The sequence below is a fragment of the Lonchura striata genome, chromosome 1, assembly GCF_050655825.1.
Source record: "Lonchura striata isolate lonStrDom1 chromosome 1, ASM5065582v1, whole genome shotgun sequence".
Classification (NCBI taxonomy): domain Eukaryota; kingdom Metazoa; phylum Chordata; class Aves; order Passeriformes; family Estrildidae; genus Lonchura; species Lonchura striata.
In genome coordinates this window covers 32,363,943-32,380,890 of record NC_140703.1, presented here as the reverse complement: position 1 = coordinate 32,380,890, position 16,948 = coordinate 32,363,943, and the positions used below count along the sequence as shown (strand labels likewise).

The following is a 16,948-nucleotide window of genomic DNA, read 5'->3' as shown; positions in this document are numbered from 1 at the left end:
GGATGAGTGTTCTGTTGTCTTCCCAAACCTGCTCAGGTTTCCCGTACCCTCACCCCGGAAAACTATCACGCACGCAGTCCTGGCTGCAAGGGAGCCCAGGGAAGGCTCACCCTCACCCTCCTCGCCTTCCCCGGGCTCTGATCTCGCCGAGGGCGAGTCGCTCCCGCTCACGGCGAGGTGAGACCGGGCGGGGCAACCGGGCTCCGGCTGCAGGTGGAGAGAGGCCAGGCCGGGCCGGCCGTCCCGCCCCTGGGGCACAGCCCGCCTCGCCCGATTGTGTCACCCGTGCTCAAAACAAAGTGAGGAAAGTGGTTTCAGCCTTTCCGCGGTCTCGCTTCCAGCCCGGGCTGCGCCGGCCGGGCCAGCCCGAGGGGCCGGCGCCTGCGGCAGGTGAGTCGGGCAGGGACGGCGAGCTCCGTGCCCGGCCGGAGCGCTCTCCCGGCGGGGAGGCACCGGCGGCCGTCCCTGCGGAGAGCCCCGGTGTCCTTTGCCGTGCCCTGCGGAGAGCCCCGGTGTCCCCAGCCAGCCCCGCTCTGTCGCAAGCCGCGCTTCCTGCGCGGGGCCCGGCGGGCTCCGGCAGCCGGCACGGAGCGCGCTCGGTCCCCGAGGGGAGCGGCAGGGGCGGGGGGCTGCCCTTGGCTCTCCCTGCACTCGTTGCCAGGCTGGAAGGCGGCGGGAAGGTGGCTGGAAGCGGCCCCAGCCGGCCGGTGCAGCCCCCGCAGCGCGGCTGCGGCGCGAACGCCCTCACGGCGATGGAGCGCGCTCCGCCGCGGGCCGGGGCTCCGTGGGGAGCGACACTCGGAGCCGGGGCTGGCGTGGGCAGCCAGCCCCGCCGTGGGGAGCGACACTCGGAGCCGGGGCTGGCGTGGGCAGCCCGCCCCGCCGTGGGGAGCGACACTCGGAGCCGGGGCTGGCGTGGGCAGCCCGCCCCGCCGTGGGGAGCGACACTCGGAGCCGGGGCTGGCCAGCCCCGCCGTGGGGAGCGACACTCGGAGCCGGGGCTGGCGTGGGCAGCCAGCCCCGCCGTGGGGAGCGACACTCGGAGCCGGGGCTGGCGTGGGCAGCCAGCCCCGCCGTGGGGAGCGACACTCGGAGCCGGGGCTGCGGCTCCGGACTCCTCCCACGCGCGGAATGTTTCCGAAGGGGTGCCCAGCGGTGCCGGCGGCGGGCGGTGGTTGTGCGGCGCTCCCGCCGTGCCTCGTGTAGCTTCGTGCCGATGCTGTCAGAGAGAATCCCTGGATGGCCTGGCCGCCTCAGGAGCTGCCCCGCTGGTTTTCGCTTCCCTGCAGATACAGATGATTGAGTTTCTGGCTGGTGGCTGCCTTCATGCTCACCGAATGCTTGTTGAAGAAGGCAGTGCTGTTCCTGGTGGTTGTAGAAATGATTCCTGTGTCCCCCTGCAATAGTTTGGTGTCACTCTTACTCTGCTGTAGCACTTATATGGTCTCTGATTTCATTTTCTGTCTTGATACTGAAGGCTTATGATGACTGTAAATGACAGTTATGAAAGAAACGTGCTGCTACCAGGATAATAGATTGATTTCTTAATATACACCAGGAGAACAGATTATTACTGCATGTAGTGAAACGTGGGTAGTGTCACAATCGGGAGAATGGTAAAATCCCTCTGGAACACGTTGGCTAATTTAATGCACTGTTCTGTTTCCTTAGTTGCAACTTTGTGGTTTTCAACAGTAGTTTTCAGCTTAGTTTCACTTTTCTTTTTAGAATAAGTGAATTATTCCGATGCATGGGTAAAAATTTATTGATTTTCTCTGGGTTGTTCTAAGAACTCTGGTCCCTGTGTGTGAGCTTCAGTAATTGCACAGATCAAAAGGGAACCATTACACCCAAAAGTACAAGAGTAAAAATTAAATGTTGGTCTTCTCTAAACTGGATTCTCATTTTTCATGAAATTGAGAAAAGAAATCAAAAGTCAGAGTGTGAACTACAAAAAGGAAGATACATTTCTGTGAATGGATTAAGTAGCAAACGAGATTTAGGGCAGTAATACTTTACAGTTTCATGGTCTGCCAGCTCTCAGAGACTTAAGCTCACTGCTGCTGAAAAGAATGAGGTGTGTTTGGGTTCTTGTGAACTGTCTCTGCCCTCACCACCACTCTTTCCTCTTATCTTGTGGCGGACTAGAAGATAACAGTAAAACAAGTACCAGAAATAAACGCACTAAAGAGCACCACTCTACAAGCTTTGCTTGTGGTTTCTTCAAACCACAGGATGAGTGTGCTGCTTCTAACAGGTCTCTCTTTTCTCCCATTTCTGTTCATTGACAAATGATATGCCATAATGATTTTTAGGTGGTTAAATGGAGGAGTAAAGAATAGTGGTCTTCCCCAATTCAATCTCTACCATTTGCTAATTTGGAGTCTAAATATATATGGGAACATATATATAGTCCCAACATCTGAGTTTGGAGTAACACATCTATTTTATTTTTTAAATTTTAATTCTCATGTTGAGAAATATGCTGAGAAATATTTATCATGTTGAGAAATAGCATATAGGATTTAATTTCTCATGTTGAAAAATGCAGATGTAGTCAGTTCAAGTTAAACCTGATGTAAAAACATAACTGATTCCACTGTTCATGACCTAATTAATGCAGAAACAACAGGGTGTCTGCGTCTGAAACTGAGTTTAAAGATTTTGGACTTATCTTATTCTTCACAGAGGGGGTGTCAAGGAAAGTGAAGGATCTTTCTGGGGAACTTGCATTAACTGAAGAGCAGCACAACCGAAGTCAGGGATCCTGCACAATTGTGAAGATAACTTTCTGAGTAATTGGATCACAGAGGAAGGGGAAGTTGTATGTCTGTTCAAAAGCAGTAGTGAATTAAAATCCAATTTAGCATCTGTAATGATGCATTTTTAATTGTTTGCGTACTGAGACTTTTTCTGTAGAACTGAACAGGATGAAGTACACCAAGCCTCCTAATCAAACATAGATAAGTGGATTTGTTTATATGTGTTTCCAAGGCCTTGGAAGGGAGCTGAGCAGAGCAGATAGCATGAAGGTTATTTTGTTCTGCATGTAGGTAAATATGACTCTTTTAGTATCACATTTTACCATTACTGTTTTACAGTGGAAAACCAGTGGACGAGAAAACTAAATATTCTTGTGCCTCACTGACATGCTTTTGCCCCATAAAACCTGTCCACTGACTCAAGAGAAGGTATTTTCCAAGGGCAAGTTTTTGGTTTTAGAAATTCTGTAAGTTTTGAAGACAATAATTCATGCCAACCCGGCTGCAAACCGAGTGCCAAATAACTAAGGAAACACTTGAGATATGTCTCTCTGCCTTCTAGTGGAATCTGCATTGACTTGGGTCCTCTAAGGTCCATGGCAGTGTAGATTGAAATTTTATACTAACTTTTTTTTCCATGAAAAATGATTCTTATTTGAAGAGCATATTTAACTTGCATCTCAAAATTCTTTGGCTTAGGTTAAAGATATAACATTCCTTGCAAAACTAGAAATGGAGAGTGTATTTTAGACTTCAAGCCAAATTGTTGTTGGTTTTCAGGCAGATAAAAGGTTTTGATTTTTTTCAGAAGTTAAATTTTAGCAAGGGCTTTTAGAGGAGGAAGAATATTTCAAGGCTTTTTTTGTGAAAATGGTGTACTTTAAAGATGTTCTTGTCAACCTGATTTCACCAGCTGAATGTAGCTCCATTTAGCAGTGAGTCATTAGGAAAACCTGAAAGATAAGACAATTAAAAGGGGTTATACTATTTAACTTAAACTTTTTCCAGATCTTTGCACTTCAGGGGAAGGGGTTATCAGTGCAAATAATTTGTCTACAAATAGAACAGCTCATGTGAATTGGCAATATCTCCTGCCAGAACGTCATGTTACACCACTTACTAATATAATGCTGTTATCAATATAGTTAATTGCATTTAATTTCAGTACTTGGAACAATGCAGCACAATAAATTGTTCTTAGAGGCTTTTTCCAGCATAAATGATTCTGTGATTCTTTGCAGTCAGATGGACTCAGCCCAGTTTTGACTTTACTATGTTTAGAAAGTGTTGCATATGTTGTAAGATGCTCCTTAACAATAGTTTTTACATCCCTGAATTAACAAATGATGTTTTAGAAATAAGTTAAAACAATGGTAGGATAGTTCTACATAGTTCTGGAATCGGTTTTAATGCAAGTTCTGTGAGTGCTAGTGTCTGTACAGTTTACATGCAGACATTTATAAAACCTCATGCTGCAGCCATAAATGTTAGCCAGAGTTTTAGCCCAAAATAGGTAACTGGCCGAGCTGTATTTGTATGCAGTAACAATTTATTGGTAATTTAGAGAGATAAAGACAGTGAGGTGAGGAAAACACCCACTCAGATACTCATGCACACATGTACCACCATGCTGCTCAGGTATTGCATAGGTCAGCAATTTCTGAAGACACAAAGTTTTGCAGCCAGCAGCCAGGTGAGGAGAAGAGTTCTTCTTGGAACCAGTTTTCTTGAAATATGGTGGAAAGAGCAGAAGGAGGGAGAGGAGACTCTGCCTGCAGAGACTACAGGCAGGGTGCTCTCAGTTCTGATGATCTTGTGATTATTCTGCAACAGTGATTTCCATGGTGATGGCTACCCCTAAATTCAGTGTCCTTCCATAAGAAGTTTGCATTTCCAGGCAGCTCTTAGCTTTTGACTTCTTAAATACATTAAAAAGGAAGCATCCAAAGCAATGAAGCAAGATGAAAAGATGTATTTCTGTTAAAATCATTATCTAGAGTAGCTTTACTTCTCAAGGATCCTAGCAGCACTTAGCAGGTCGATTTTAATTTAATCCTGCCTTTTCAGTATGGACCCCTAAGAACTGCTTAGATTTAGGCAATGAACATCCTGTTAGTTGTTTTTCATTAGTGTTTCATTTGGAAGAGCAGGATGGTAAATAAATGAATATGCCTGCTTACCCTTGGCATCTGAATTTTAATACACTGATAGTTTTATTTACTACTTGTACAGAAGCCAGCAAGAAGCCAGCCAGGAGATCTTTTGTATTCCTTTCCCTCTGGGGAAGCTGGCCTTTGGGAGGAGAAAATTTCTTACAAGCCCAGTGAAAACTAGTTACTTGAATGCAAATGTTAAAAATAAAAGTTTAATGAAGATATGTTAACCAGTCAGAGTTGGAATTCTGCATCATAGTGCACAGAATTGATGTGGTTTGTTTATTTCCCCAATGTGTGTATTAGTGGATTAATCTAGGGACAAATGCCCAGTGGGGAGTGAGTGGTCTCTGTCCAAAGTTTTTGGCTGTCTGGTTTGGAGTCTGTAATCACTTCAAGCATATTTTCTGGTTTCCTTTTGTTTCACAGTTTATATTGTTGATACACTGCTTCAGATATATAATCTGCATTTTTATCCTTCTTGTTTAGATTTAAGGTTTGTTTGTTTTGGTTTTTTTCTTCCTTAACAAGTAATCTTCTGAAAAGGAGAAATTTCATTTATATGACTCTGGTTTAACACACAGTATCTTCTCCCAAGTCGTTTCCTTCTTGACTTCTGCTGAGCTCCCTTACCTTGAAATAAATTGTAAGTAATTTTTAATGCCTTGTGATATAAATGAAACTTTAAGCTTGCAGATAACAAAGTAGGTGATCCTAATGGTTCCCTTAATCTTTAAAAGCTAATCAGGTCTGGCTGGAGAGTTTCTGTTGAGACTGAATCTAAACAGTCTGCCAAGACTGATTCTAAACAGAGTTTAGTTCTCCCACACAAATCTACTTACACAAAAGGAATTTCTACGTAACTTAGTTTTTCCTTTTACAGGCCAGTGGATGTAGGATTCTTGTCTCTGCCTTTGCTACTCCCCTGAAATTATTTTCATGACACATTCCTTTCAGACTATGTTCTTGTGGTCCTTCACAGGAACTCCAGCCTGCCTCAGATCTCTCCCTCCAGAGTTAAACTCCTCACACCCACTCATGGTGTACAATCTCCTAAGATGAAGAGTCATGAGAGATTGTGTATATCATGAGAGAAGTGAATTCAGGCTGTGTGGAAGAGGCTTTGATGATGATACATTTCGTCATAAGATTTTCTAACTTGCACATTTTTACTTGAAAAGCCAAAGCTGGAGGAATCAATGTCCCCTTCCTTTTTTTCATCCACTTGTGTCTAGGTGTCCATATGGTTAGGCCAAGTTTTATAATGCTTCCATGAGAGCTTAAAGGTTAATTGTCTTAGTTATAATTGAGAAAAACTAGATATTTTCTTGAGCACGCAACTTTGTATCTCTGCTAGTTGTTTTAAGTGTGGGACCTGAATTTTTAGTTGGATGGTCATAAAATCTTTTTTAAATGGCTAGAAGTAACACTCAAGTTCACTGATCTAGTAGTAGTTCTCAGGAGTAATCTCCTCTGCCATTATTTGCAGATCTGTTTGCTCTGTTCTTCCATGATGACAGAACCACACTGCCTTTGCAGCCACCGGTTCAGTGCTCCACCTTCTTTGTCATTGGGTGGGTTTTCATGTCTAGCTTGTCTGACATGTTTGCTTCTTGTGGATTGTGTTATATGCATAAGGGAGCATTTTTCTTCAATCCTGTACTAGAAAACTTCTATGTACTTGAGCTTGGTTATTGTGTTCTCTTTGGTCTTAGCAATCCCATTCCTCTGTCTGTAGGTCCTGCATTTTTTTGATTCTTCCTTGATGGACTACTTGGGCTTAATTAAATTAAATGACCTATAACTTCCCAGTTGAAATGGAAGGGATTCTACAACAATATTCAGTGTCTAACTGGATGAATACTTGTTCAAAAGCAGGGCAGAGCAGTTGGGAACAGAATAACTTCCTTGTGTTGATGCATTTTAGCTTTAGGAGCTTTTCAGCACAATGCTGAATAACTAACTCTGATAACTAACTCTGACATGAAGTTATTTCTGAAGAGGTCCCCGTTCATGTGTCAGGCATGCTACACTGCAGCTGTGGGTTATTTTAACAAAGATCATTTGGTTGTAGAAAATAAATATTCCTTGTAGAAAAAGTATGCAGTCTATTTCTTATTTTGTAGTATTTGTAAGATGTGTTCTCTCTAATAACAGTGTTTTGGATAAATCCAAAGTGACCTTGGTATTAAATAAGCTTATGATATTTTTCAGCTGATGATGTGTTTTGAAGTGTGCTGCAGAAAATTTGTACCTGTAGACACATACTAAGAAAAATATTTAACTGAAACCTAAAGCCAGAAGAGATATGAAGGCAGGCAAAACAGCTGTCTAGGTTTTTAACTATCACAGTTAGGGAGAATGGGGCTGTCACACATCATGACTTGTGAAATCTATGGCTGAACACTGCTCTGTACTTCTAGAGTTTGGTGATTTGCAGTTGACCTGGTTGGAAATGATGAAAATGCCTTTTGGAATATTAACAGTGACCTGCCTTTTGCAGACCTGTCCAAAATTTACCTCTTGATTAATGGACAGAAACCTCATGAATCGCACATCCTTGTTTAGTATTTGGAGCTATGCTTGTTTGCATCAGATCATTATATGACCTATTTTGCATAGTGAAATGTGTTTGTAGCTAAAAGAATGGAAATCAAAGGTCTTAATAGAATTGATTTTGTAAGCTGTTCATTTTCTAAGGGAGATGGATAAGTGAATTGAACTACCTATGTTATTTGAAACTGGCTTTGAGGTAATTACTGAATGCTGATTCAGTAATGTGGGACAAATTGCAGTTTTAATCTTTCATGTTATTACCAGCATTTGCAACATATCAGGGCACTGTAGGAATTATAATGAATTCTATCAGCTTTATAAGCTGCCATAAGGATTAAGAATTTTTGCAGATGCTCTAATTTAATTTTCTGCTGTATTGAAGACACTCACTGTGTAGCAAGTTTTTATGATGTTTATAAAAGGTGGGGCAACTTATAAGAAGGTGAGGCTCTCATGATGCATGTATTTTCATTTTGTGGTAAGGAAATATTTAGAAAGCATGGTGATGTTTGCTGAATTGTACTGTTTGCTAACTGCAAACAACTTTATCAAAGTGTTTTTTTGTACCTTTTGTTCCACCATTTTTAATCTGTTTTTGTATTTCTGTTCTTTCACTAGCAATGTGTTACTTATTCCTTGCATAGTTTTTCTTTTATCCTAAGGAAGTCTAATGGAATGTGCAGAGGCAGGCACTAACAGCACTTATTATCTTGGTTAGCTTGGCCTGCTCCTGAAGTTGTGGCCTTCTGTGAAATGATTGAAATAAAAAATTTAAAAAAATACTGAAAACCATTTTGATTCTGGGTCAGATCTTGCCAAAAGTTAATGAGTTAAGCTGTGCTTGACTCATTGATTTTTGGTATTTTTAAGTTAGCATCATTGATAAGTGGGAACTGATGGTCTGGTTTGTTACCTCATACACTGGTGTCAGCCAGGAGTGAGCTGTATTGATGTAATGAAGGTTCAGGTGTGTAAAAGCAGTATTAAGGGAGAATTTTATCCAGATTATTACACCTGTGTAGTTTGACTGTGGCTTTCCATCTCACCCACTTTTGGGTGCCTATATACAGTGAGAGCAAAGATTCATCTGGCTCATATACTGTTTTTAAGACTGTTGTTGGAAACATCATGGAAGGATTTAAGAAACAGGGCAGTTACGGAGCAGTCTTTTTGTGTATCTTCCCAGCTACTGAATGTTGGTCAGATTTTCTGAGCTAGAAATTTTCCTCATAAGAGATTACAGCTGTTCAGGCAGCTGTAATAGGCAAACCCCCCTTGTCATGCGTGACCAGAATTCCCTGTGACAGCATTTTCTAGCCTTCTTAATTATCCAGGGCTGCTGGCATGGTTGCTCTGGCAGGCTTTGGTGCCTCTTGTGGTATAGAGTGTGGCTTACCCCAGCGGAGGTCTTGGAGTTTATAAGGCACCCCTGACACCTGTACATTAAATTTCAAGCAAGACTCATTATGAGGACTTTCCTAAGGTGGCATGGTACTGAGTGGTTTAGACGTCTCTTGGCCTCTCTGAGAGTGTTTTTTATTCTCCTGCTTATAACACTGTTTAGGAAGATTCTGACATTTTTGGCCATGTAGCCAAAGTTATTTCAGTTCTGGAAAGTATTTGAACAAGAGTCCTGGGGTGATTTGTGTGATAAAAGAGAGGAGTGGGGGAGGGAGGGAGAGGAAAATTACCTATGTTTGCAGATTTTTTCACATGGTTTCAGAGGGGCTGAATGATTTGCTCACCAAAACCTTAGTTTGGTTTCAGGTCATTGGCCTACTTGCAGTAAATTTACACTTATGTGCAATGTGGGAAGTCCAGATGCCTGGCCCATGGCTATCAAAGAAATCACTTTGTCATGGGAAGCTGTGTGAGTTCTGTGAAGATGAACACATCTTAGAAGATGCTGTGTTCCAAGAGTGCCAGGTTTGAAATTAAGCATAGAGTAAAAAAGGCTGAGTTGCTCTATGTGGTCAGAGCCTTTTCACCTTAAGAAGCTGCATAGACAAGCCTAAGGTCTTGTTTCCTCATATTCTACCTTCACATCCATGCAGTGCTGAAGTATTTGCTCTGAAGACAACATAAGTTTTGTATTTAAACAAATTTCATTGGCCTTTGTGGAGCTGTTCCAGATTGTGCCAGTCATACTGGATCAAAATCAGAATATTATATTAGTCAAACATCTTGAAAAATTATTTGGTTAAGCATCTTCAGACAATTTTTGTCTACTTTAGGTGGACCTGCTTAGATAAGAAGTACAAATTCAAAACAAATATTTGAAGTCAAGTTGTAGTGACTTTAAGTTGCTCTTGCCTTTACCTGTATTTCTTATGTTTTCTTGTTCATGTTGATTGATTGTCCGTATTTCTTGTCAAACTGGCTGATTTTACTTTGAGATTCCATTTCAAAGCTAGTTTTGTCTTCTTTCCTCAGACTCCTTCCTTGTTCATCATCCCATTTGCAATGTCTTTAGTGCAGCCCATCAAGGGTAAGCGTTTTCAAAAAGCTTTTTCTTCTTTTAAGTTTTGGTGCCTAATTAAAGAGATGGTTGCTAAGAGATTGTGGAAAGCATCATTAAGAGGGTCTGATTTGCTTTTTTCCTTACTTTTTTTCTGTGCACAGGTTTCAGATCAGAATTTATGGGTAAATGGGATAGCAGTATACCAGGATACTCCTGAGCTGAGATTATAACCATGGACAGAATAAAAGGAGACTACACCAGTCCTGTGCGACCAGGAGATGCAGAGAGGAGGAGCACAGGAGAACAAGACCCAGAACTAACTGTGCTGGGAAAAGCACAGGAGTTCTTTCAGATTTGTGATCTGGAAGGCAAAGGCTTTGTCACTCGTCAGGACATGCAGGTAAAACAAAATTGGTTATGTGAAAGGCACAATGAGAGAAGCTCCTGAAGACCTTAATGAGTTGAGACTGATTATTTTAGAGTTAAAAATGTTAACACCCTTCTCATAACTTTAAAGAGATAGGTGGTATTTAAAATAATATCTTTGAAGTCTTACATAATGCTTGCATTTTTTTCTCACAGACAAAGCAACAAAAGAGTGGAAAATCAAAGTAAATTAAGTTTAAAAAACGCCCCAGGAATTCAATTCTATTCTTGTTGAAAACATTGAAACAGCATTAAATTCATTACTTTGTGATTTGCCACAGTGTCAGGAGTGTATTCAGTCTGCCAATTTTATGATTTTTTTCAGCAAAGTTGTGTAAATTAAGTCTTTCACCATGACTTCACTGTCAAACAATGGTGAACTCTCATCTGGATCACATATATATGAAGGAAGTACAGAGGAACAGTATTTTTAGCATTATTCAGTGTTGGCAGCAATCTTAGGAAATTGTGCTTAATTTGTTTGAGGGCCCCAAATCTGATTTGCTGAATATGCTGATGAGAAAAAGCAAGTATATATAACAAAAGCTTTTGAAAATGTGATTGTGGCACATTACAGAAGTGATAAGATGATTTGAGCCAGTATGTGGCAGAGAAAAGGAATGTACTCATGCTTGATATGCAGAGCATAATTTGTGTTAATCCATTTCTACTTCAGTACTTATTGATGAAACAGAATTGGGGAGCAGGAAAAAAGCAAATTCATCATGATCTACTGCATCTAATAGAAAATTTAAAACTTCCCCTATCCTCAGAAACAAAGATGTCTGTATGTATGAAAACAAAGTTGAAACAATTTTAACTACCTATTCTGGAAAAGCAAAGCCCTCCTAAGTAAACTGTTCAGTTTACTAGTCTCAAGAGCTTTCTTCACAGTTGTGTGTCGCTGTGTTTTCTGATGACCTCTGTAAATTATGCAAAGTTGAAAAAAGGGAGGAATGCGGATGCTTGCTCTGCTGTAGAATTTGCCAGTCTACATTATCTCACTGAAGTAACTGAATTCAAAAAACCAACGATATTGCCAGTGTACTTTTTGGTAAATCCAAAGCCACAGAGAGTTTAATGGCTTACAATTTTACAGTCATTAAAAAAATTTAATGGTATAGGTTTTTACCAAATGGAAAACCCATTTATTTATGTTATGTATGTGTATATAAAAAGTTCTAATACCTGTTTTTGCAAGGAATGTAAAATTATTTGTTTCTGTTTGATTCTACATTTATGCTTAGAGTACTGCTAAATTTATACTTCAGGTTCTAAAACAGATGTTGCAAAAGATGCAGTAGAAATAGTGTTGCAAAGAACAAATAAAATTCTATTTCATTCTTCTATTTCATCATGAGTGTTTGTTTACTATATCTGAAAACTTCATCTCTGTATGTAAGTGTATATAAGTTGTTTAATACAGAAATAAAGGTGTTCAGGACATTTGATATGGTTTCTTTATACTTGATTTTATTTCCTGCATTTTTCATGATGTTTTCTCCCTATAAGGAAAACAAAATTCAGTGAAATAAATCAGGTTTTTCCTTAAAAGGTACTAACTAACAAGGTATTGATCACTTTTGCATTGTGCGGTATTTGGTAGGTCTGTACTGCTTATCATTCCTAAAGCTTTGCTTCAAATATAGGATGCTAATGCTAAGCTTTTTAATCCTTAGGCATGGGATACAAGGCATGATTTCAACAGAGAGTGCTAAGTATCTGCAATTTAATTAATCTTGATGGAACAAATCTTGCAGTGTTTTCTCTTGTATCTATAACTGTAACTACACTAAAGATTTACTCCTCCTTGATTATATCATGTTGTTTATTGTGAGAGGATGTTAATAGCTGGAGATTTTTAAAATTTTTTATTCAGTTTCCGAACACCAAATTTACCCAACTTTCAAACCAGCAGAAGGTTTTCTGAAATGGCAAGAAAGACAGTTCTACCTTAGACTTGAAACCACAGTTTCATCTCTTGGTCCTTGAGGTTATAATGAATAATGAGAATTAGTGCTGTAAAGTGTTTTGTTCTAATGTGGGAGGATTGGGTTCAGATCTTGCTCTTAGCTATTTGACCGCTGTCCTTGTATTTAGCTGAGTAAAAGCTTGGTATTTTGAGAGAATTAAGCACAGATATCATGAGACCACAGACCACTTTTGGTGGCAGTGCAGACACCTTCTTTTGAAGCTCCAGTGGTATCTCTGAATATGTTTTATTTTGTTTTATTTTAAAAATTTTAGGAGCCTCATGTTGAAAGGGCCTGTGTATTTTTACAGTAAGCTTGAAATGAGGAAATAAACAAAAACACATCTATGAGACCAATAACATTCTGCTTTCCTAGCCACAAACCACCTTAATTTTTTATTAAGAAGAAACCCAAGAGGTTGGGAAAACACTGACTTAATCTTAGTAAGTGTGTCCCAGCTCATAAAGGTCTGCAGATTATCTGGAGGGAATTTTAAGGAGCAAAATGTTCATACATTCCTTAGAATCTCCTATTTTCATACCTCCCCCACACAAGAAAACACAAGTAATTGTGGTGTTTTTTACTGTAAATTTAGTGTAATTCTCACCAGAATTTGGACACTGCATTAGGTCACTGCAGCTGAGGTTGGAGAAGCCCATATTTGTCAGGTTTGCAGCAAGACCCTCAGGCCATTGCACTGGAATGGCAGCTGGGTCTGGGTTTTTGGGACAGTCAAATTGGGTGCTCCTTCAGCAGGTCCCAAGGTGGTAAGAGTACAGTTTCTGTTTTTCTGAACGTAAAAAGAGTAAATTGTTTGAAGCACTTTCTCCGTCATCAGTGCAGTGTTGGCTGTAAGAATTTTACAGAAGCAGCTGATTTTAAAAGTTTCCCTTTAGATCTTAGAGATTGAAATCCAAACTTTGGGGAGATGGGTGTGTTTAAGTAAGAAACTGAAGAGAGGTATATCACTGATAAGTAATTTAAACTGAGTATACATCAAGTTTCCCTAGGTTTTATTTTTGGAAGCAGGCAGCAATACACAACTAATCCTGCTCAAAAATCTGTTAGTGACTATTCCAGATAGTTCTGTGCTGTAGGATCTCTGTTGCTTTCATTTCTCAGGACCACCTTGGAATTCCTTTTACCACTCTTCCATTTAACCCATACAGTTCATAAAGCATACCCTAAACCCTTTGCGACAACCAAGGAACTCCTGGTTATTGCACTCGGCCAATTCTTACCTTGCCTGTATGGCTTAGAATATTGGATAGTGATTTCTGCTGTTTTGCATTGCAGGAGAAACTATTTTTGGCCATAAATCCCTCCCCAACAGTGGAACAGATCACGACTTTTAATCTAATGAACTTTATCAACCTACTAGCTTGCAGTTTTAATAGGTTGTATATATAACAGGAGTTTGGGGGGGGGATTAAAATGTTAATTAATAAAGCAGAGGAATGAGCCAGTGTGCATTTATATTGCTTCTTAAGCTGAGGAAAGGTGTTAATTTTCCTAGTGCTGTCTCCCAGTGGAAATACTGGTTATTGGGGTTGTTTGCCACTCCAGTTTCCTTCTGTTTCTGGGAATCTGTCTACACTGTTAAAAGAATTAGAGTAAAACCATTAGAGTCAGTTTTACAGAATTCTTCTGTTTTATGCCTGTCTTTAGATCATCAGGAAAAAATATGTGATATCTGTGGAGCTGGTTTTTTGCAGCTGTGTCTTTTTTGGTGTGAGCATGCTGCATTTCAGAAGTAGAGAGTAATGAACTCCATTGCACTCATTGTGGGAGCAACAGGTTTGGTCCTTAGACCATGAGGCTTTCTTAGCTTTGTTTTATTTATTTATTTATTTATGTACACTTTTTGAATCAGCTTGAATTAGGACAGTATATTCTCTATACTGCAGTCATCTAGAGAGTCTCTTGATTGACTTTATGACGTGGAAGGAACTAGTTGTATAATTCTGCTGCCAAGTTTGTCCAGTAGCCTGATAACCAGGGTTTTTCACCAAGATAATCAAGCCATTTCACCAGGAGGCTGAGACTCCACCTCAAGTTCTTCCCCTTCCCTGTGTGATTGGAATTTGTGGCACCAGGCAGTTGTTCTCCTGGCTTTGTCAAAACAGATTCATAAAGACAAATAAAGGAGTTATTAAAGCAAATGTCCCTCACTTGGTCTGGTTTTGCTCTGTAATTGGGTTTTCACTCAGGGAAGCAAAGGACCTATCCTGCTGTAGTATGGATGTTTTATAGAACCCAGTCTTCTTATCCTGTAGTAATGGATAAAGTTGCTGCGTGTTTTGTCATTACAGAGACTACATCCTGAGTTACCTCTTAGCCTGGAAGAACTTGAAAAAGTTTTTGTTACATTAGATGCTGATGGCAACGGTTCACTTACCCCAAAGGAGTTCATCACAGGATTCAGTGAGTTTTGGAAAGCATGTCCCCTCTTCTGAGCTTTATTCATGTTCTGTACTCTCCACATCAGTCGAGAACTTTGTCTTAACAGGACACTTAATATTGCATACAGGGAGCCAGACTGTTCCCTGAATGTAGAAGATACATGTAGCAGAGGAAGAAGTGGTCAAATTATGTGAATAAATAGACAAAGGGCTATTTAAATAAATAGACAAAGGGTCTTTCTCTTCTGTGTAAAATTGCATGCCTTGACACAATATGAAAAAAGGATGTAATTATCTGAATCACACCTGTTTTAAGCTGTTGAATAAATCTATGTACAATTTATTGAAGGTTTCCCTTGGGCAAGGGGGGTGGGGAGTCTTCTGTGTTATTTCGTATCAGGTAACAGGACATGGAAGATAATTAAAATTATCTCTAATCTTAATGTTAGACAATGCTAGGAATATATTAATGCCACTGTCCTTCGAGCTGTGGGAATGCTTTCTACAATTAATTAATTCTTCAAGTGGTGCTAATTTATTTCAAAACAAACCAGGATGAGGCACTTACTACTTTTGTAAGATAGGATCTGATAAGTTCTCTGTAACAGCTGTTTTTCAACAGCACTCTTACTGTCATATTCTCTGTGTTTGTCACAGGGTGGTTTTCTCCCCACATATGACATTCCAGATAAGATGACAATGTTAGTTAAACTGTGCTTGGTTGTTTACACAGAATCAATTTTGTATTTAAACCTTAGTCAGAAGAGCTAAAATTAAGCATTTTCTCTAGAAAACTGAATCTCATCTAGGTGTGAATTGTAACTGCAAATCTCAATTTAGTTACTATCTACAGCTCCCAAACAGGACCTTCATTTTTGTTTTCATCAGTAATTTGAAACCCTAATCCTTTCATGTCCCAGTGTTCTCATGTCCACTTGAATTTCTTTTTCTAGATAAAACCCCTTTAGAGGTTTTTCTCCCAAAATTGCCCTCAACCAGGACACCCACCTCTCCCATTGTAGAGGTAGATCAAGTATCTTCACAGGGTATGCTCTAATCTGAAAGTTGACATTATTAAAAAATGAAATAATATATACTTTTCATGAGTTAAATTAAGATTCCTTTCATAAGCAGTCCCTGCATAACCAAAACTCTTTCTTAAGGGAGATTGTATTTGGCTGCCATCTCAAGCAGTTCCAGATCCTGGGGATTCCTCCTGCTCAGGTGCTGGAGCCCTGTCCTGAGGCCCAGATGGATGTGGCCACTGCTTTCGTCTTTGCAGGTTCAGCTGGTAGTAAAGTTAAACATGTACCCCAAAGACACCCACACAGGCACACAAAGGACATGGGCCACATCATGTAAAAGATAAGGACAGACAGTATGAAGCATGATACTTTTTAACCTGCTACACAGCATTGACAGATACTTTCCAGGCCAGGTAGTCCTACATTTGGCTAGGTGATGATGTGGCATTCCTGGTAGAAGCAGAAGCTGTGGTGGATAAAATCTGCTTGGGAAGGTGGTGTCTGGATAAAGCTCATGCCGCACCAATTACTATGGGAAAGTTCTAAATGGTGGCAAATCTGAAATTAACTGTAACCCCTCATTGCAACATACTCCGTTCTGTTGCCAATATGCTCTGTTGGGTCCAATGAGAAAAAACGCAAGATGGAGTTAATAAAAATATAAAACCACACCAGTGTTTCTGTTTTCTTGGATCTATAGTAATTTCTATACTGAAACTTAGAATATAACAAAAAAATCCTCTGAATAAAATCACAATATGCCCCACCCCCCAAAAATTTTTGACATGTGAATGTTCAAATAAAATAGATGTCACATTTGGAATTTGATGGAATGTATCTGGTCTGTGGCAAATGAGCATATAGGTATTGATTATTCTTGTGGCAGTTTCACTTCTGCATCCTCACCATACAACTATTGTTAATAAAATGTAGCTTTCTGTATGCAATTTATATTGGAATTGAATGTGTATCTTTGATCATGCTCTAAAAATAATGTTAAATTTTATTTAGTGTACATTTTATCAGTACTGATATTTTAGATTCCTAATCTGTTTAAACCTATCAAGAAAGAAACGCACAATATTTATGAAGAGTTGTTACTGGAATTTATATCCTTTTATGTTTTTGCTTAGAGATATGATTTTTAAAATTGTTTCTGAATTTTGATGTGGATGATTTACTGAAGGTTA

The 16,948-nt window shown here is 40.0% G+C and overlaps 1 protein-coding gene across 7 annotated transcripts in view; it reads left to right on the top strand.

The window, feature by feature from the left end:
- Positions 1-238: 238 nt before the first annotated feature.
- CRACR2A (calcium release activated channel regulator 2A) overlaps positions 239-16,948 on the top strand; it is a 54,320-nt gene continuing 37,610 nt past the window's right edge. For 3 of the 7 annotated variants that reach the window (XM_031505338.3, XM_085592219.1, XM_085592211.1), the window contains exons 1-3: positions 239-390; positions 10,094-10,332; positions 14,644-14,755. In XM_031505338.3, the coding sequence (XP_031361198.2) occupies positions 10,165-10,332; positions 14,644-14,755 (280 nt within the window). In that variant the 5' untranslated portion in view covers positions 239-390; positions 10,094-10,164. Of the gene's footprint in view, positions 391-1,070; positions 6,490-9,904; positions 9,960-10,093; positions 10,333-14,643; positions 14,756-16,948 lie in introns of those variants that run through there. The other 4 variants (XM_085592209.1, XM_085592205.1, XM_085592227.1 and 1 more) reach the window with 4 other exon arrangements.